At 40.6% G+C, this 21,124-nt stretch overlaps 1 protein-coding gene across 2 annotated transcripts in view; it reads right to left on the bottom strand.

Annotated features, from left to right (window-relative positions):
• The window catches only part of LOC124603829 (TLC domain-containing protein 2-like), a 47,894-nt gene that overhangs the window by 16,364 nt on the left and 10,406 nt on the right, over window positions 1-21,124 (bottom strand). For both annotated transcript variants that reach the window (XM_047136428.1, XM_047136429.1), the window contains 3 exons: window positions 12,613-12,695; window positions 8,256-8,338; window positions 8,010-8,181 (listed from right to left, as the gene is read on the bottom strand). In XM_047136428.1, the coding sequence (XP_046992384.1) occupies window positions 8,010-8,181; window positions 8,256-8,338; window positions 12,613-12,695 (338 nt within the window). The remainder of the gene's footprint in view (window positions 1-8,009; window positions 8,182-8,255; window positions 8,339-12,612; window positions 12,696-21,124) is intronic.

The following is a 21,124-nucleotide window of genomic DNA, read 5'->3' as shown; positions in this document are numbered from 1 at the left end:
AAACAGTAACACATGCGGTGAAGGGACGAAGACGGACGGAGAACAAGGAGAACGGCTAAAAGACACAGACCTGACGCATTTCGAAATCCTCACATACAGAGGCAAAACAAGAGAAGGAGAAACGCACTAAAAAAGGAAAGCAAACACAAGGAAGAGAGAACAGAAATCGAAGTGAAACAAGTAGGTAATCGTGACTGGCTGACATCTTACCCAAAACCTGGGTGAGCCAGTCACCCAGCAGCACATTAAAATCCTCTCCCTAAAATCTGAGGCAACAAATTGGACAGGACACAAAACCGTAAGACCTTAACCACAGACGTTGCGTCGTCTTGCAAAATAGAGGACAAATCCGGTGCAAGGAAACCACCGCCCTCTGGTCAGATAATAAAGGACAGTCAAGTAAAATGGGGCGGACAGTAATCTGGACGCCACAAGCACTGCAGATTGGGGGGTCCTCCCGCCAGAGTAAAAAACCATGCGTTAAGGGACTGTGCCCAATGCGGAGGCGAGTGAGGAGAACCTCATCCCACCTGCATGACTGGTAGGACATACGCCATGGCCGCGTGGTGGCCTTGGCCAGACGCAGCTTATTTTCACAGACTGCCAGCCACTCCTCTTCCCATTGACGCATAACACGAAAATGCAAAAGGGAGGTAACAGCATGGAGGGGGACAGCACATTCAACAACGTGAGGGAAGGGACATGCATCTCTGGCAGCCACATCCGCCAGTTCGTTTCCCCTAATACCCACGTGCCCCGGCACCCAGCAGAAAGAAACCTCCTTCCCCTGCTGCTGCAGGTGGAGTAGGGTATCATGGATGTTCTGGACAACCGTATCTGCTGGGTGCAAGTGTTGCATGGTCTGAAGGGCACTCAGGGAGTCAGAACAGATGAGAAACTTAAGACTGGGAACACATCTCATCTGCTCCAATGCCCGCAATATCGCAAACAATTCGGCATCAAAGATGGTAAGCGCCGCAGGAAGCCGTAACTTGACGACTCGATCAGGGAAAACAACAGCACAACCAACAGAGTCCCCCTGTTTAGAGCCATCCGTAAATACTGGTACATGGTCGGGATGCAGGTTTAAAATATCGTAAAATAAGGAGATAAAAACAAATGCAGGAGTGCAGCTCCTCCGGTACTCTGACAAGTCTAAAAGGATGCTGGGCCTCTGGAGCAACCAGGGAGGCAGGTGGGTAAAACCCTGGAGTTGGGGTGCCACATGCTCCACACCAAGGGACTCTAGCAAATGCTTGGCACGAATCCCAAATGGTCTCGTTGCCCTGGGACGACTGGAAAAAGAGACGTTCTATGGGCAGTCGGGCAACGGTAGGGTACGCAGGGGAGGTAGGACAGGCAAGGAATTGACACAAACGTCGCACCATGAGGAGTTTCCGCCGGATGGCGAGCGGCGGTTCCGCTGTCTCAGTACACAGGCTGGGGATGGGACTGGTACGGAATGCACCAGTGGCCTGCCTGAAACCCTCATGGTGTACTGCGTCAAGAATCTTCAGATACGAAGGTCTCGCTGACCCATACACAGTGCATCCATAGTCAAGAGGTGACCGGACAAAAGCCCTATAAAACTGCAGCAGATGCGCCCGATCTGCTCCCCAGGACCGATGGCTCAGACACTTCAAAATATTCAGTGCCTTCTTCACAGTCCATGCCTCTAATCACTATCGTAAGCTGCAGCTGCCGACAAGCAGTGACAAGAACAGAAAACAGCAAAATCGTCCACAAACAAGGAGCACTGGGCAGGACTCCGGATAGTGGACGTGACACTGTTAATGGCGACGGCAAAGAGGGTGACACTTAAAACGCTTCCCTGAGGAACACCATTCTCCTGCACGTACAAATCAGATAGCACTTTACCAACCCGATATCGAAAGAGGCGGCGGGAAAGAAAGGACCGAATGAAGATGGGGAGATGGCCACGAAAGCCCCACTGATGGAGTTGATTGAGGATAAGGCGGCGTCAAGTAGTGTCATACGCCTTATTAATGTCCAAGAATACACCTAGACAATGCTGGTTACGTAGGAAGGCCTGCTGGATGGCGCCTCAAGCAGGGTCAAGTTGTCTATAGTTGAACAACATCTCCGAAAGCCACACTGAGAGTGGCTAAGGAGCTGCCTGGTCTCGAGCAGCCAAACCAGGCGACGGTTGACCATGCATTCCAATGTCTTCCCGACACAGCTCGTCAAAGCAATACTCCGATAACTACTGGGATGCATTCGGTCCTTCCCCGGTTTGAGGAGGGGAATCAAAATCGCCTCCCTCCACGAGTCAGGGAACGTGCCAGATGACCATATCATATTAAAACAATTCAGGAGAACTTCCTTGGATGGCAGCAACAAGTGCTGCAGCATGCTGTACAGGATTTGATCATGACCGGGCGCAGTATCATCAGCCACAGACAGCGCCGAATCCAGTTCCCACAATGTGAAGGGGCAGTTGTAGGGTTCAGAATTTGGAGACCAGAAGTCCAAGTGACCCTTCTCGATGGCAGCGCGGTAGCGGCAGAAATCTGGATCACAGTTAATAGTGGCAGTATATTCCGCAAAATGCATGGCCATTGTCTGGGCAACGTCTCTCGGCGCCGTGAGGAGACATCCCTGATGCAGCAATGCCGTGACAGGTAGTTGGCTGCGTTTCCCGGAAATCCTCCTGACGGCTTCCCATACTTTCGTAGAACTAGTGGAGCGGGAGATGGAATTCAAGAACGATTGCCATGGCCGTCGTTTGCTCTCTTTAATCACTCGCCGCGCCTTGGCCCTTGCCACCCGTAAGGCCCAAGATTGTCAGCTGAGGGACGGCACTTGAAGTGGCGCAGAGCTGCACGGCGGGCTCGGATGGCTGAGCGGCACTCAGTGGTCCACCAAGGGACAGGACGTCTCTTGGGGTGACTTGAGGACTGTGGGATCGACAATTCAGCAGCTTGGGAGATCACGGCTGTAACATGGTCGACCCATTCGTGGACGCTGGCACGGTGTTCCAAAACAGCCAAATGGCTGAAAAGTGTCCAGTCAGCTCTGCAGAGGTGCCACCTGGGCGGCACTGGTAATTCCACAGCCTCATCCAGGAGGCGAATCCCAAGGGGGAAGTGGTCAATAGAATGGAGGTCAGCAGCAACCTCCCACAGAGCAGAATCCACGAGTGATGGAGAGCAAAAGGAAAGGTCAATAGCTGACGACAACCCAGAAGCAGTACAGAAATGGGAATGGAGGTAGGGAGGGAGCGAAAGCCAAAACGGGACAGGGAAGAACAGTGGTGGGACAAGGCAGTACACGATCTAGATGGGGAAGGAATGGTGTGGATAGAAGAAAGAAGGGAAAAGAATGTGAGGCAAGGGAAACAGGTTAGTGGAGATTGCCAGAGTGCAAGATATGCTGGAGCAACAATTCCCAACTGTAAGGTTCTGAGAAACTAATGCTGGAAGGAAGTATTCAAATGCTGAAATAGTGAATCAGCTGTAGTCATATGGGTTGTGATGCACAGCATGTTCGGCAACCAGATGGTCGAGTCTGCAGTTTGCCACAGTTTGGCAGTGGGCATCCATGCGAGTAGACAACTGATTACTTGTTATGCCCACAATGAATGCTGCATAGTAACTGATGCATAGATGGTATATAACACGGCTACTTTAACATGTGGACCTGCCTTTTATAGGGTAGGAAATGCCTGTGACAGTATTGCGTAGCAGGTGGTGGGTGGGTGGGTGTGCAGGAGAGGTCGACCACAAGGGAAAGACTCATGAGGTGCAGAACTGGGAGCAAAATTGGAATAGTGATAAACAAGGATTTCTGTAGATTGGATGGGCTGTGGAAAACAACTTTATGTGATGTGGGTAGGATTCTGGGTGGAATATCGCTCATGTCAGGTCATGACAAAAGGTCATCAAAGCCCTGGTTGTGCTTTTCAAGACCAGGGTGATACTGGGTGATCGGAGGAGTGCTGGTCAGTGGCTAATTAACAGGTTTACTGGAGTAAGAGGAAGAGATGCACAGGCGATTTGTTTGAGAATGAGCTGGTGAAGGCTCTGGTAAGCTTATCAGTATATTTTGACAACTCATGCTTGCTTTCCACTACAGACTGCAGCATCCATGGGTGGAGAGGCTGTAAGGAAGTGTCTTTCTGACATGGAATGGATGACAGCTGTCAAAGCAGAGGCACTGTTGGTGGTTGGTGCACTTGATATGAGCAGACTATTTATGGACCCATCTGAGAGATGGAAATAGACGTCTCGGAAGGTGGCTTGATGAGTTGAGGAAGAGCAGGTGAGATGTTGACGTTATGGAGGTTCTTCCTGCTGTGAGTCCAGGTCATGAAAATGTCATCAATGAACCTGAACTGGGCAAGGGGTTTTAGATGTTGACTGGCTAGGAAAGATTCCTCCAGATGGACCATAAACAAGTTGGCATAGGCTGTGCCACATGAGTAGCCATGGCAGTACCACAAATTTGTTTACAGCTTTGGCCTCTGAATGTGAAATAACTGTGGGTCAGGATGTGGTTGGTTAGAAAAATTAGTAAAGAGATGATAGGTTTGGTATCAGGATGACGTCGGAAAAGGTGGTGTTCTGTGGCTGGCTACGTGCGTGGAGCATGGCGGGTGTAAAAGGACATCAAATTCACAGAGTTCAACAAGGAATCCGTTGATAATGCGACAAGAAGTGTGGAAAGGCCATAAAGGAAGTGAATGGTGTCTTTAAGTGTAGGATGGAAGATTACAGACAACAGTTTAGACGTATTGGTCATCAAAGGCAGAGATTCCGTATGTGGAAACATTGTACTGAGCCACTATGGGATAACAAGTACAAGACCTGTGGGGTTCAGTCTGTCAGAGTTTGGGGAGTAGGCAAAAGGTAGGAGTGCAGGTGATTGCTGGTGTGAGAAGAGAGATGGATTCAGATGTCAGGTTTTGGGATGGACTTACGGACTTGAGGGGCAGCTGAAGGTCCTGTTAGACTTCCGGGATGGGATCACAGGCATGCGGTTTGTATGCAGAGGTGTGAAGGTTGGCGGAGACCCTTTGGTCTGAGAAAAACATGTATGGTACGTGAATACATGTACCTAATAGTGCCATTATAGTTTGGTGTGTGATGGTAAATCTATGCACAGAAGAATACTATAATTGCCTGTAGTACAAACAGCTACCAAGTTAACATTTGCTGTTCAAATAAGGATATGTACAATACAGTTTTATTTATTTTTCTCCAGGGCTACAACAAACTTTTCTCCAACTCTTCCATGAAGAAATAAAGAACTACCAATGACAATATGCCAGTGGCCTACACCAAGCCCTTTTCTAAATCTCTTTACCTGCTATATTCCATCCATTCAAAAAGTTCCAACACTGATTCTAGTCATGACATATAAGCAATGTCACCGCAGTAACTACAGTGGCAGCTTGAACCAACAACTGTAAACAACAGATGTGCATTCTACCAGTCAGATATGAGCATGCAGTATCTAGTAGTGGCCATATGGTATAATGGAAATGTCGTGTGGCTAGAGCCTCCCGTCGGGTAGACCGTTCGCCTGGTGCAGGTCTTTCGATTTGACGCCACTTCGGCGACCTGCGCGTCAATGGGGATGAAATGATGATCATTAGGACAACACAACACCCAGTCCCTGAGAGGAGAAAATCTCTGACCCAGCCGGGAATCGAACCCGTCGCTCGGCCAATAGCGGCCTACTGCAGACCGACACTTAAGAGACACCAAATACAAATCGACATCGAGAGACAGGCCCTGTCATATGGCACTCGCGACGTATACGCTGAAATTGAACGTAAATAATACGTCTTTTGTAGTGGGCGTCGCTCTACTGCAGTGTCACACATGACGAATAAATAGGAAAACAGTAGAACGTCTGTGTAGGGCCATGTTTTTACCTACAGTGTCACTTGGCTGAATGTGTATAAGGCTCTGTAGCATCACTCAAACACAGCCAAATTGTCCCACTAGCTGTGTATCTCTAACAGAGTTGACGTATGCCCTCATGTCGGTGCCGGTTAAAATGATTTCGCCCCCGGGTGGGCTCGAACCACCAACCAACAGTCTGTCACGCTGACCACTCAGCTACCGGGGCGGACGCCATATGGTTGTAGTGTGTCAAAGCTGTTGTATTACAAATCACAATGGAGTAACATCTCTGAATCAAGTATTCAATACATTCTCCAGAGTGTTTTGAAGAAAATGCATGCAAAGTTTGTCCTGCACACCTTGACTAAAAAAATTACAAAAGTGTAGAAATTCACATAAAGCGTCAACACTTTGGTGAAGTAACCAAAATTCATGCCAATGTAATGCAACAGTTGACGAACATCACAAAGAAAGACTATTCTGACAGTTTCACATTTTATGTGCTGTATTCAAGTGGTAAAATGGAAATGTCGTGTGGCTAGGGCCTCCCGTCGGGTAGACCGTTCGCCTAGTGCAGGTCTTTCGATTTGACGCCACTTCGGCGACCTGCGCGTCGATGGGGATGAAATGATGATGATTAGGACAACACAACACCCAGTCCCTGAGCGGAGAAAATTTCCGACCCAGCCCGGAATCGAACCCGGGCCCTTAGGGTTGACAGTCTGTCACACTGACCACTCAGCTACCAGGGCGGACATTCAAGTGGTGGGAGACTATGTAGAATACCTGAAGCATTAAAACAAACAATGGAAAATCCAGGATGGCATGTAACAATTCGAGAGAAAGTTGCCACGCACCATATAGCGGAGATACTGAGCCGTGAAAGGCACAATAAAAAGATTCATACAATCACAGCTTTCAGCCATTAAGGCCTTTGACATTATTCTCTATTTTTTATTAATCTTATCTCAAAACTTTTTGGACTGACAGCACATGTCACACCCACCAACATTGGACAATCCTTGGCTTTGGCAGTTCCAATTATTTCCAGGGAGTCACTCTCTCTCCCACAACCTACACATTTGTGGCAAACATAACTGTCCACACGTTAATTTGTTATTTGAGTACAGTTTCATTCTCACCTCTGCCTGTTGTATAATTTGTTTTCATTTTGCTGTCCATCACCTTGTCATTACCATTATTTTTTCCCTCTTTCTTCTATGGTTCATATGTCTTTTTTTTTTTTTTTTTTTTTTTCAATTACTGCACCTTTTCTACTATTTGCTTCTCGTTTTTTTTTTTTTTTTTTTTTTTTTTTTTTTGGCAGCAGAGTTTTTTTCCTAATTAATCATGCAATTTTATGTCAGTCTTTCTTTTACTCTGACTTGCCAAAGACCCTTGCTGCCAATCATTCAAATCTATTATACTGTCAACATTTACTGTTGATTTTCTTCTGGTCTTGTCTTGATGTGTTTCTCTTGAGTTGGAGCAATAGGTCATTTTCCTAAATAATGCTAGATTGGTCACATTATCTCCAATTCCTCTCTCTCATTAGCCTGATGCAACCTTATGCTCAATTAGTTACCTTCGTTTCATGACTTCCCACATGTTCCTGTCTTTGTGGTGCTACTTAGTAATTACCCAGTTTTCCTATACAAGGATAAATTCAGTAACGATGGTCTGCTTCTTAAAATAACTATTCACTGTTACTTTGGAAAATGCGGTCATTTTTGTGTTGGCCCTATATGCCTACTGTTTTGCTACTGATGTATCACTGCATTACTAACAGGTACAGTTTTCAAAAAAAATTGTCTATGTACTGTAAATGTAAAACAGGATTTATATCGGAAAGTTAAATGGAAAATGCTTAGTGAACAACTCTTCATGTACCTAGCCTTTCCCCTTTTCTGTTACTTTGCCAAGCCTATACTTTAGTCATAACAGTTGTTCAAAAAACATGCTTCTCTGTCTAATGACAGCTATTTCTCCAAACACTTAACACAACACACACCTGTCAAAAGCTTCAAAATTTCTGTGCACTCCTTCTCTGAATTACAAGGTAATTTAAGAACACTAAATATGAAGAAAATTATAATTCTGATTGAAAAATACCAGTTGCTAATGAGGAATAATACATACCTAAGTTCAATGTACTATTGAGTCGATAAAGGGAATCACGTTTATTAATGCCTTGTATCAACATCAGTTGTCTTGTATGCAGGAAAACGCTGTTAACTTCAACTAACAAAGCCACCAGGCCATACCCCAGGTAGAATCGTGTTGTCACGGATAGACCAAAACATAGAAGCACCTGAAACATGGGTGTTTTACATGCATGTGGCCACACCCACAATTAAATGAAGCACATTACAGAATGACACTTACAAAGATGTGGTGGATCATGAGTTCATAGCTACTTCTTTTTCTGTGATGCAGTATCATGTCTATCAGGTCATACGCGAAATAACCTGGAACATTATAAGTACATTCAGACAAAGAAAATATTTTTCATTACAACTCAACAAAAATATCAAACCACACACCTTGATGTTATAACAATAAATAAATCTGTACTCTACTGCTTGTGTACGGTAATATTTTACTTCACTTACAAAGATAGACATACAACCTAATTATTCACACATGCTTGAACAATCAAACAAAGATACATGTGGAGAATACAGTTTTGAGGCAGCTCACATAATTAATGAAATCCCCTGACATGTTAACAATAGTCTCACTATTTGCTAGTTTATCAAATGTCATTTTCATAGTGAGCACTTGTAAAAATAGTAAAAAAGACTCGCAATAACAACAATAGAAGAAGCAGAAATTTACAACATTTGAAAGGAACAATACTCAGGTCGTGGAAGGAGTAGAGTAATGGTAATGTTCTTTACAAGTTGTTCTCTGCACTGTCATCTGCTGTTACACCATAGGGTGATTAGCAACACATCACAATTTTATTGCGAAAATATTTTTTTCAAGGATAATGAGTGTGGTTGTGATATATTTCACATATGATTCAGACTTAGTTCTTATGCTAATGTTCCTCAATGAAAATGATCCAGCTGTGTGTTTCAAACAAATGAGGCCCTGGGTTAACAGTGAAACCGATAGCACCTGGCTGACCCCTAAAGTGTTATCTAGGATGAAAATGTTTAATCAGAGCATGAACTGAGAAAAGATTGATTTGTTTTACAAATTAACACCTAGTGCTGTTGATCAATGTGCGAAAAGACGGCTGCTCAAGGACTCTGAAATGCAGTCCTAGAATGTAATGTAGATCCAAGATCTACATAATAAAAGGATTGAAAACCCACCTATCAGGAACGTCATCTATATGACACCCATGCAGTTACTGTGCTTTTTAGTGGTACAATGAGTATGAAACTTTATTATCTCATCAAAAAACAAAACTTACTGTATTTTTTTGCCAGGTGACAATTGTCACAATTTATGATGAGACAATAACTGTAACCTTGGATTAATATTCAGGCATACTACACAACTGAATGAACTTTAAAAGGCCGCATGGGTTCAACAGGATGGGATCATGATCTACTCTTGATTTTGAAAGAAAAATAGATCAACCAGTTGATTTCTTTATGTAGCGACAGTGTTCTGTCCTCTGGCAGTCCAATTAAAATGGGCTTATACAATTGTTGTCATTGTTATTATTATTATTATTATTATTATTGTGAAGATGATGATGTGTGGTTAGTGGGTATCGCGGATTTATTTTAGCTGTATAGTTTAACTGAAGTTAATTACACCAGATATACATTTACGAGGGCTATCCACAAAGTACATTACGTTTTGGAATTAAAAATAAATAAAGTATTGGAAATTTTTTTTATTATATACAGATGAAATCCACACTTAAATACTACTTTCCTACATAGTTGCCATTTAAATTAAGGCACTTATCGTAGCGATGGATGAGCTTGGAAATTCCTTCGTCGTAAAATTCGGCCGCCTGCGCCTTCAACCACGTGGCGACTGTCTTTTGGGACAGAAAAGGTGTGATTTTTGTGGATTTCCTGGAAAGAGGCACTAAATAAACTCTCAAAGATATTTCCAAACTCTGCACAACCTCAGAAGAGCAATACAAAACAAGCGCAGGGGAAAGTTGGGCTCAAAGATCTTGCTGATTCACGACAACGCCCGGGCCCACACGGCAAATGTCACTCGTGAAGTTCTCGAATCTTTTAAGTGGGAGTTGTTTCCTCATCCGCCGTGCAGTCCCAACCTGGCACCGAGCGACTTCCACTTATTCCCAGCAATGAAGAAGTGGTTGGCTATGCAGCGTTTTGATGATGACGCACAGCTTCAAGAAGAGGTAACCACGTGGTTGAAGGTGCAGGCGGCCGAATTTTATGACGAAGGAATTTCCAAGCTCGTCCATCGCTACGATAAGTGCCTTAATTTAAATGGCAACTATGTAGAAAAGTAGTATTTAAGTGTGGCTTTCATCTGTATATGATAAAAAAAATTTCCATTACTTTATTTATTTTTAATTCCAAAACGTAATGTACTTTGTGGATAGCCCTCGTATATTGTTGTGTTGTTTGGCTTATTGGTCAACAGTGTTTATTCGCACTTGGTGGATCTTGATGAGCTGATTTAGCTATGCAGGTAATGATGATTATATTTCTCCTGCTCCAGAAATGGCTCATTATTTTTCATATATCGACATTTTGTCTTGGATGGCAATGAGGACATCATTTTACATATAAAATAAGCAAATTTATTTTGATATCAGCAGTCATGGCTTATTTATTTACGTTCTTTTGTGAAAGTCACTGTTTTGCTGTTAGTTGGTATCATGTATTTCTGTTTAACTAAGCAGGTTAAGTGAAATTGTTGGTAGTAGCATTTAAACCAGAAGAAGAACTAAAATCGAAGTGAAATATTTGTAAGACAAAAACACGGAAGTGCATTAAAAAACACAATGAGGCAAACAAAAGAATGAATATATGGACAACAAGAGAGAAAAAGAAATGGATAGATCAGGCACAGTTAGTAGAAGAAGCAGCAAGACAGGACTATAAAGAACCTGTACAATATCATAGTTAGGCACAGCTACAAAGGCTTGAGGACCATTCAAGGAGCTATTAAATCATGGAAGACAGCCACTGCAGCATGCTACAATGGACCGAGGATTGCTTTGAGAAGCCTAAAAAAATGCAAAGGCTCCACACTTAGACAATATAGCACCAAAGCTCTTAAAAGCCAACAAAGAAATTAATGTTAAAATTCTTCACCTCTTGCTGAAGCATTATTTTGCTCAAAGAGAAATCCCCAACAGAGCTGAAAAATGGGTTGATAGTGAAACTCCCAAAAAGCAGGAAATATGTTACACTGTAACACCTATTGTGGTATTAAACTGTTGTCAGTGTGCAGTAAGATTCTTACCAGAATTTTCTTAAATAGGATTAAAGATTAGCTTGAAAACTGACAGCATAAAGAATGGGCTGATTTTCAGATGTAAAACGGTTGTGGTGATCTTATTAATACTCTTATGTACATCTTAGAGAAAAGTAAAGAATTCAAAACAACCAAATACCTGGCAATCATAGATTTTGAAAAGATCTTCAGTTCCGTGAAAAATCAAGTGGTGTGCAGGTGTTGCAAAGCTATGGTACACCAGAGAAAATCCTAAACATCATCAAAGATCTCTATATGGTGGTTACAAAAGTTGTGTGCTCCACAATGGAAATCTCACACAGCCAACAGATTTGTTTTGTAAACAACACTTTTTCTACTTGTTCTTGACGCAGCTGTGCAAAGAGCCACAGTACTCAGGGCAAGAGGAACGTAACCAGAATCCGTAAACTTCTGGAGGCAAACAATTTCGTATATGGCATTGTTTTACTACCTCAAACACTGACATTCTCTGAAAAAAACAGGCAACGAATGTTGGTCTCAAGACAAACAAAGGTAAAAAAGAAGAGTTAACTCTGGGAACATGGAAGAGCCTCTGTTTGTAGGGAAGCAACAGGGGAAGACTGTGCATTTATTCTTGTACCTGGGCAGTATGGTGAGAGAAACTGAAGAAGATGTGAAGAACTGCATACAGAAGGACAATGCTGCCTTCAGACAATTGTATCCAATATGGTGAAACAGAAACATCACACGCAAAATAAAAATTCGTATTTTTAAAACAAATGTGAAGGCTGTCTTATATAGCAGTGAAAGTTGGAAAGCTGACACAAATATAGCATAAGAGTTACAGAGCTTCATAAATGGGTGTGTCTGGCATATCATGAACATCTGGTGGTAAGAAAAAAGGAGTAACAAAGAGCTCTGGAGATGTGGTAGCAGATAGTATACATTAGAGAAAATGGAGATGGTTGTGGCATGCATTGAGAAAGCCAGGCAGGGTAATTGAGAAGAAGGCATTGGAATGGGTTCCCCAGGCAACAAGGAAGAGAGGCAGGCCCAGAGGTACAAGATGGACGACAGTAGATGTAGAAGGAAGGAGAGCTGGCAAGATTTGATCAGAATTGAGGGAAATGACCAAAGCTAGAGGTGGATGTTAAGTTCACCTGGAAGCCCTCTAACTCTTCTGCCAGAAGAAAGAGCCACTGGCTCCAAAAGCTTGTAAATGAGTGTGTGTGTGTGTGTGTGTGTGTGTGTGTGTGTGTGTGTGTGTGTGTGTGTGTGTGTTTTCCCCTGCCACCATTTGGTGAGTTATAAAAAAGATACTTACTTTCTGATAGTTTTTACAATTACTTACCAGTGGAAAAGGAAATCACTCCATGGGCAGATGCTGTGTATTTAGATATAAGGTCCTGCCTCATTTCAGGAGACTGCCAGAAGCTAAACAGAAATACATTCATTGTGAACCAAACATTCTAATAATAGTACTTATGGTAGACTACACATGGAGACATGCAATGTATTCAAGAACCATTTTGTTGATTTGGTTTGGTATCTCTGGGTGATTCATACTGGTAAGTAGCATATGACACTTAACTTACATCATCTTGCTTGGTATAGACAATAGAATGCCCAACAGGCTTTTGCTGTAAAGTATTTTTAGAATTTAAACTGCAATTTTTGACACTTCCAATATAAAATGGATAGCAATTTCATAATTAATGTGCAATAATTCTGTTCTATATGCATATGCTATCAACACATCAATTCAAAATTTTGATGTGACTAGTTTAGCAACAAAGAAGGAATATCCTTGTCAACAATAGCAGTTGTTGGCTAAAGGTGACATCCAATTTAATAGTGCTGTCATTAAACAAAAACTTCCGCTACCAAGAACATTACAATCCTGTCAGTATCCCATACACATCAATGTCATTACTGTATGGTTCCCAGTAGCAGACGTTTTGGAGACGAGTGGCAACAGCTGTCAATAGGTCAGCTTGTTACATCTGTCAATACAACAGATATTTTTCTCAAAAAAAAAAAAAAGGCTCTGAGCACTATGGGACTTGAAGTTCTTTGGTCATCAGTCCCCTAGAACTTAGAACTACTTAAACCTAACTAACCTAATGACATCGCACACATCCATGCCCGAGGCAGGATTCGAACCTGCGGCCGTAGCGGTCGCGCAGTTCCAGACTATAGCGCCTAGAACCGCTCGGCCACTCCGGCCAGCTCAAATTAACAGTTTTCTCATTTGGCCCAAAGTGATTCATCATGATCCCACAATAATCTTTTACCAATAAAATCCTTTCAGACCTATAATCTTCTTTTTATTTTAGAGGCAATCATACACTATTATGACAAGCACAATCAGTTTTGGTCACGAGTTAACCAACGTGCCATTCTGCAAAAGGGAAAGAAGAAAAAGATTGCATTAAAACCTTAAATTCTGTAAAATATTGCCCTTGTAAGTAATGTAAAATAAAAATTAAAATACATGGTGATCATACTTGTTCAGGTAGCATTCTGCAAACTAATTCTGTTGCCAGTTATAACTGTTAACATATTATGTGATACTGCGTAAAAAGAGCTGTGTATAATAAGTGAATCATTTTCTCCCCAAACAGAGCACCCTTTTTTCCTTTCAGTGTTCTTTACACTCCATGTCATTAACAGGTTTATACAAAACACACAGCTGATCACTCACCTTAAAGTCTTCATACACAGCTACACCCGCTAGAGGCTACACCCGCTAGAGAGTTAGGAACAAAGTCATTAAAGACAGATCTCTGCTTCAGATTGGACAAGGATGACATAACAAATTTTTGTTAAAAGATGCATACTGTCATTTGGCTCTAGTAATTCAGTGAAACTCAGAAAACATAATTCATGATTCATGGACAGGGATTTGATCCGCTTCACTCCCAAATGGAAGTCCAGTCTACTTGGTAAGCTAGATTAGGGTCATCATGATAGCATCCAACATGTATGCGACAAGCACCAAGGAAGCAATGAAGTGGACCTCACACAAAAATACTAGATTTCACCACTGAATTTGCTGATGACAGCATTCTTGGGCCCATTAAAGCCTGAGGCATTTGTAGTTTCTGGGCAATGGAAACCACACCAATGTTATGCACATACCAGTACAGCTTACAGTAGGGTTACTTAGGCCCAATAAATGTAATAAGTTCTCCACCATCACATAAATACTATGGACAATTCCGTATGTTCTATTGGAGCTAATATAAGAGTACTCCATCTGCAACACTCTTACTCTTCGGTTAGCATGTGCTAGTTGGAAAAAAGTCTGCCATCAGAATTGATAAACTAAGTTTATATAAATTGTTTTGGAATTTATAACAAACCCTGATCACATGTAATTATCAAGTCAATGGCCATTAATTACAGACACAATATGAGCAATAGATAGACAGTTTATTTCTATGTTGGACATTTAAGAAGTCTTCGTTAAAGTCCAATTGTCAAACAGCTAAATCAACAATAATACATGTGCATTTACTGTCTTTGTTTACAGCTAAATAAACAATAATACATGTGCATTTATTGTCTTTGTTTAAAGTCCAATTGTCAAACAACTAAATAAAAAGTAATACATGTGCATTTAAGGGAGATCTTAGAAATGATGTACCGTGCCATGATACAATCTTCTGATCTGAAATTTGCAGAAAGGAAGTGTGAAATCTGGAACTATGCAAGGCAACAATAGGGAACTACTAACAGCGCAAATGGCAGTAGTTAGTAACATATGAGGAAGATGTGATGTGTAAGTGAAATAATGAACACAACAGTCATGGAGAACAGAAGAAGAACATGTAGGGAGAGGCAGCTAACAGAATTTTAAGTTACGCTAGCTAGAATCAGAAAGAAAGATGGAAGAGACTGACCCAGAAATCACGGAAATGTCAGGAACAAGGGCAAGAGTTTTATTTAATGGATGAAAGAGTGGAAGTGAAAGATAGTAGTACATCAATCTCGTGAATTCAGCCAAGAAAACACACAGTGTAAAAGAAAGAAGATAGAATAGGAACAAACCCAGACAAGTACTGGAGGGGAAAGGTATTTAGATATGCAGACATTCTTAGCAATTATGAATGCACAACTGCGTAGGAGTCTCGAGCTTGGAAAAGATTGAGGAAAAGACAAAGGAAAACACAGCTGAACTGATGGAAGAATTAATGCGAAAGTTTCAGGAAAATACAGTCAAAATGAGAGAAGTGAAGGCTCAACAAGCAGAATTCCTCACAAAATGGAATGAACAAATCAAAAAGTATGAAGACTGAGCATCAGAAGGTGAAGAAGCAGGCCTGAGTAGCAAGTCAAATTAACTGTGACAAGTTGTGTAGCCAGCTAGTCAGCTCGACGCACAGCTGGACTCTGTATGCAGTGAGGCAAAAACCATCACAGAAAAAATAACCAAAGATTAGGGAAAATAGTGAGGCGAAGAGTGCAGAAGCCAAGTCACATGAGTGAATACAATTGCTGACACTGTGAATGATAACTTAGGTACCGTCCTAAGGGAAATCTTATAGAAGTAAGCTGTAACCATTAATATAAAACTGACCTACATGCATAACTGACCATGTAGTAGTTAATGGTGGTTGCTTTCGATAGGATTCTAACAGATTCTAACTGGAAGGAGAACTACATTTTTACGCAGGCTTAAAAGAGCAATACCAGAGAAACAGGCCGGCGCAAACTTCACAGTGAGGAGGTAGGGAATATGGACCACATCTGAATTATCCTATAGAAATTCACATGTGTTACTGTTTATTTAGTTGTTCAGTGATCAGACTCTTAATTGAGATGACTTACAACAGAACATGTCCAAACACAGAAATAAATAACCTACTGTTCACACCGTGTCCATAATTAATGGCCACATATCGTAATTACATGTGATCAGGAGGACATGTGATCAGGAGGACCTCCTCACTACGGATCAATTGGAATGAAAGTAAATCTAATCTAATCTAATCTATTCTAAATGCCAGTACAATGTATGTAAGCTTAATTTATTGGTTCTCAACAACACACATTCTTGCCTATACCATCCACACCTACACTTGTTATTATTATTATTATTATTATTACACTGAATGGATTTCGTCAAAGAACGTAGTATAACAAAAATTAGATAAGGATGTACAGTTTCCTACATAAAACAGTGGTTCATTGTACCCATGACAATATTTTTGGGCAATACAACTTTGATTACTGTAATAATATAAAAGTATGAGAAGGCTCTTTTACATGAAATACATTACAAGTAAATCATTGATTTAACACTTTTGTTCCGAAAAATTAACATTGAGGCTGCGGCAAGCATTTGATTTATGGTACTATTAACATATACTAAATGAATGTAGTTACTTGCTACAAGGTTACTGCAGATATTCATTTATACTATAACAGCAGTTGGTCATTAAGAATTTAAATATTGCGTCCTTGAATGTACATAATGTTTTTATCTCTTTTGGCTGAGTTGGAAGATTGTTGTACAAAATAGTACCCTGAATGTTGGTTTGTTTTTGCGTTAAATCCTTGTTTATTCTTTTTATGTGGATGTCATTGCACATTCTTGTATTGTACAAGTGAAGATCTGAGTTGGTTTTATAATTATCAATGTGCATTTTTATATTAAGAACACATTTTTTATATATAGATGCATGGTAAGGGTAGAATATTTAGGTGTTGAAATAACTGTTTGGTAGGTGTTAGCCTTTTACTGTTTGAAATTATTCTAACAGCTTGTTTTTGTGGTTTTCATGTTGTCTTATTATGACCCCAGAGGATTAGGCCATAGGTGATAGTAGAATGGATGTAAGCAAAGTCGACAGTTCTGCTACACACTCTACTACACTCAGTACTAATTATATGTAATGCAAAACAAGCAGAGCTTAACTTGTTAGTGAGGTAGAGAATGTGGGCTTTCCAGTCTAAATTTTCATCAATTTGCACACCTAAGAATTTTGTGGCAGCTACCCTTTCAATTTGTTTGTTTTGAATATAGAGGTTCACATCATGATGAGACTTTGTTTTCCTGTAATTTATATAATTAGTTTTTGAAATATTTAAGGTTAGCCTGTTCTGTCCAAACCAGCTTTGTATGTATTCCAAAACTCTGGTTGCAGATGTTGGCAATACCCTATTTATGTCTGCTACAATAATATTTGTGTAAGCAGCAAACAAAGTTATGTGCGTACCACTGATTGGGGTTTTGATATCATTAATATATACAAGAAATGAGAGAGGTCCTATAACGCTGCCCTGAGGTACTCCGATTGGTACAGTCTGCATGTCCAATCTGTACACAATGCTTTGGTTTTTAATGTTTGCTGGGGTAGTTTCTACTACCTGTTTTCTATTGTGGAGATATGACTGAAACCATTTTAATGCAACTCCTAGTATACCTATAGCTTCTAGTTTCCAGAATGAGATTTTCATTCTGCAGCAGAGTGTGCGCTGATTTGAAACTTCCTGGCAGATTAAAACTGTATGCCGGACCGAGATTCGAACTCGGGACCCGAGTTCAAGTCTCGGTCCGGCACACAGTTTTAATCTGCTAGGAAGTTTCAGCTTCTAGTTTGTCTAGCAAGATATTATGATCAACAGTATCGAATGCCTTCAATAAGTCTAAGTTTATTCCTACTGTACTGTTATTTCTGTCAAGTCCTATTACAATGTTTTCGATGAATTGGGTAATTGCTGTTTCTGTAGTCATGCCTTTGCGAAAACCATGTTGGTTTACAGACGAGATTGAATTTTTCAAGGTAATTTGTAATTGTGTTTCTCATGACAGTCTCTAATATTCTTGAAAATACAGATAACAAAGCTATCTGTCTATAGTTTCCCACTTCATATATATATTACCCTTTTTACACAATGGTTTTATTTTTGAAAATTTTAATCTTTGTGGGGACGCTCCTTCTGTTAATGATATGTTTATGATATGTGAGAGTGGTTCTGCAATGACACTAGCGCATTTAATTATGACTGAACCTGGTACCTCTTCAATTCCAGAGGACAATTTATTCTTCATTGTTTTTATTATATTAACAACTTTTAATTTATTTGTGGAACATAGCAATATTGAATTACCACTTTGCTCTCTCTTTGAACTGTGGTACTACTGTTACTAGCAAAATTTTTACTCAGATTGCGTGGAGTGTTTATGTAATTTGCTAGAGTCCCATTTCTGTGAAAAAATGGAAATGTCGTGTGGCTAGGGTCTCCCGTCGGGTAGACCGTTCACCTGGTGCAGGTCTTTCGATTTGACGCCACTTCGGCGACCTGCGCGTCGATGGGGATGAAATGATGATGATTAGGACAACACAACACCCAGTCCCTGAGCGGAGAAAATCTCCGACCCATCCGGGAATCGAACCCGGGCCCTTAGGATTGACAGTCTGTCACGCTGACCACTCAGCTACCGGGGCGGACATTTCTGTGAAACACTTCATGATCATCTTTTAATACAATGTCATCTTGCTTTTTCAACACATTCGTTTGTTTCCTTTTTGACTATATTCCTTATTGCTTTCAACTTGTTAGCTGTCCCTATGATTACTTTGCTATTGTGCATTGTCTTGGCTGTTTTATTTTCTTATAAATTTTCATATATGTCTTAAAATATTCTGCAAAGTGTTCAACTTGATTGTCTTTTCTCAGTTGATTGAGAAGTTTTAGCTTTTGACTGGATACTCTGATAGCAGGTGTTATCCACTAGCTGCTGTTTCTTGGTATGACATTAATTCTTGTCAGTTTTTTTGGAAAACACATCTCAAATATGGACATGAAAGTATTATAAAATGCATTGAATGATTCATCAGTTGATGATTTTGAATACACATCTTCCCAGGTTTCTTTTGCTAATGATTGGACAAAAATATTAACCTTTTTCTGGGTAGAAGTGCCTTTTATATTCCCACTTGTATTTAATCACCTCAGGTACAGAAGAATTTATGCATGTTACTAGCGTGTTGTGGTCTGAAAGACCTAAGTTTACATTTTGTGCCTCAGTAACATCATTTTCGATATTTGTAAAGATATTATCTAGTAGGGACAAAGATGACTCTGTTATTCTAGTGGGGTCTGTGAAGAGTGGTTTCAAGTGAAAGCAGTTTAGGATACTCAAAAGCTGCCTTTTTTTCTTCATTTTCAACTAACAAGTTGATATTAAAATCCTCACATATTAATAAGTTCACTTCATTGTTATAAAAAAAGGTTTAGCACTGCTTCCAAATCTTTTAAAAAAATATGTTTTTGACACCTAGTGCTGCCCTGTATATTGATATGACAATTAGATTTTTACGCTTCTCCTCAGATTTTAGCTCTATGGCACATGATACAAAATGTTTCTCGATATTTAGATGGTATGTTTCAGATCTAACTTTATACTGCAGCCCAGCAGCAGCAAGCACACTCCTCGAAACCTGATAGTACCTGTCCATCTGTAATAGAATTGCATTAGCAGCCTGAGGCCAAGATTATTTCTGGGAATTATGTACAAAAACTCTAACTTGTACAGTTTTACCTGTATTGCACATTGAAAATCGAAAATAAGTTCGAAATGTAACACATTCGAAAGTCTGTAAAATGTACCTGTGGACAACTCATTGAAATGGGTTTTTAATTTACATTTATGTAAAATTTTATTTTTCTTAAAACCAGCTTGAATTACACAGAATATCGAAATACTGGGGCTTCACCGTAATGTCTGAGTAGAATTGATGTCCCCATGATGTACTGATTTCATAAGTTTATTTTGAAAATGAGCTTGTTCCCATTAAGATGATATGACAATCACAGATCAAGATTAACAGATGAATTCTATAGTCTTTTAGTCACAGAAAAAGTTTCCAGAGCAGTGCCACATTGTGCTTTTGATGGGTTATATTGTCAGTTTGTTGAAAAGGCACATTGCTTATGACTGCCTGTGTGTATCTGTCTATGTCTTTCCGTTTTAACCTTCCCCAACCTATCCCTCTCTCCTCCCTGAACAAGGAACTATTAGTTCCAAAAGCTAGATATTGAGTCACTTTTACTGTTATATGAGCTGTTTGGCAGTAATGCACCTTTTATGTATCCTGAAGGTATGTACTGGCCAATAACCTTCTCTCAAAATTTATTAGGACCTCAGTTGAATTGTCCTTTGACACAAATGTTGTTAGTACATTGCCTGTAGTTGTCGGTTAAACTAAATTAAGTAACCAGAATAAGATTTTCACTCTGCAGCGGAGTGTGCGCTGACATGAAACTTCCTGGCAGATTAAAACTGTGTACCCGACCGAGACTCGAACTAGGGACCTTTGCCTTTCGCGGGCAATTGCTCTACCATCTGAGCTACCGAAGCACGACTCACGCCCGGTACTCACAGCTTTACTTCTGCCAGTATCTCGTCTCCTACTTTCCAAACTTTACATAAGCTCTCCTGCGAACCTTGCAGAACTAGCAAGGTTCGCAGGAGAGCTTCTGTTAAGTTTGGAAGGTAGTAGACGAGATATTGGCAGAAGTAAAGCTGTGAGTACCGGGCGTGAGTCGTGCTTCGGTAGCTCAGATGGTAGAGCACTTGCCCGTAAATTAAGTAAATTTATTATCTAGGTCTATTGATGTCAGGTTTTCACATATAATTTTTATGATACCATGTACTCTAAATGCTATTTTATGTATTTTCTTGCTGAACTCTAGCTTAGATATTAAGCTGTTTAAAGATATAGAAACATATACTAAAAACAGCAACAAATTATTTCTCACTGCAGTCTTTCTCAGAAGGAACAATTCAACAACAGTTCAACATTTTATAAATTGGAGGGTCCATACTCCTGCACCACATATGTAATTTG

Source organism: Schistocerca americana, chromosome 1 (genome assembly GCF_021461395.2).
Source record: "Schistocerca americana isolate TAMUIC-IGC-003095 chromosome 1, iqSchAmer2.1, whole genome shotgun sequence".
NCBI classification, from domain to species: Eukaryota; Metazoa; Arthropoda; class Insecta; order Orthoptera; family Acrididae; genus Schistocerca; species Schistocerca americana.
The sequence above is the reverse complement of the archived record's forward strand: the minus strand, read 5'-3'. Positions and strand labels throughout refer to the sequence as shown.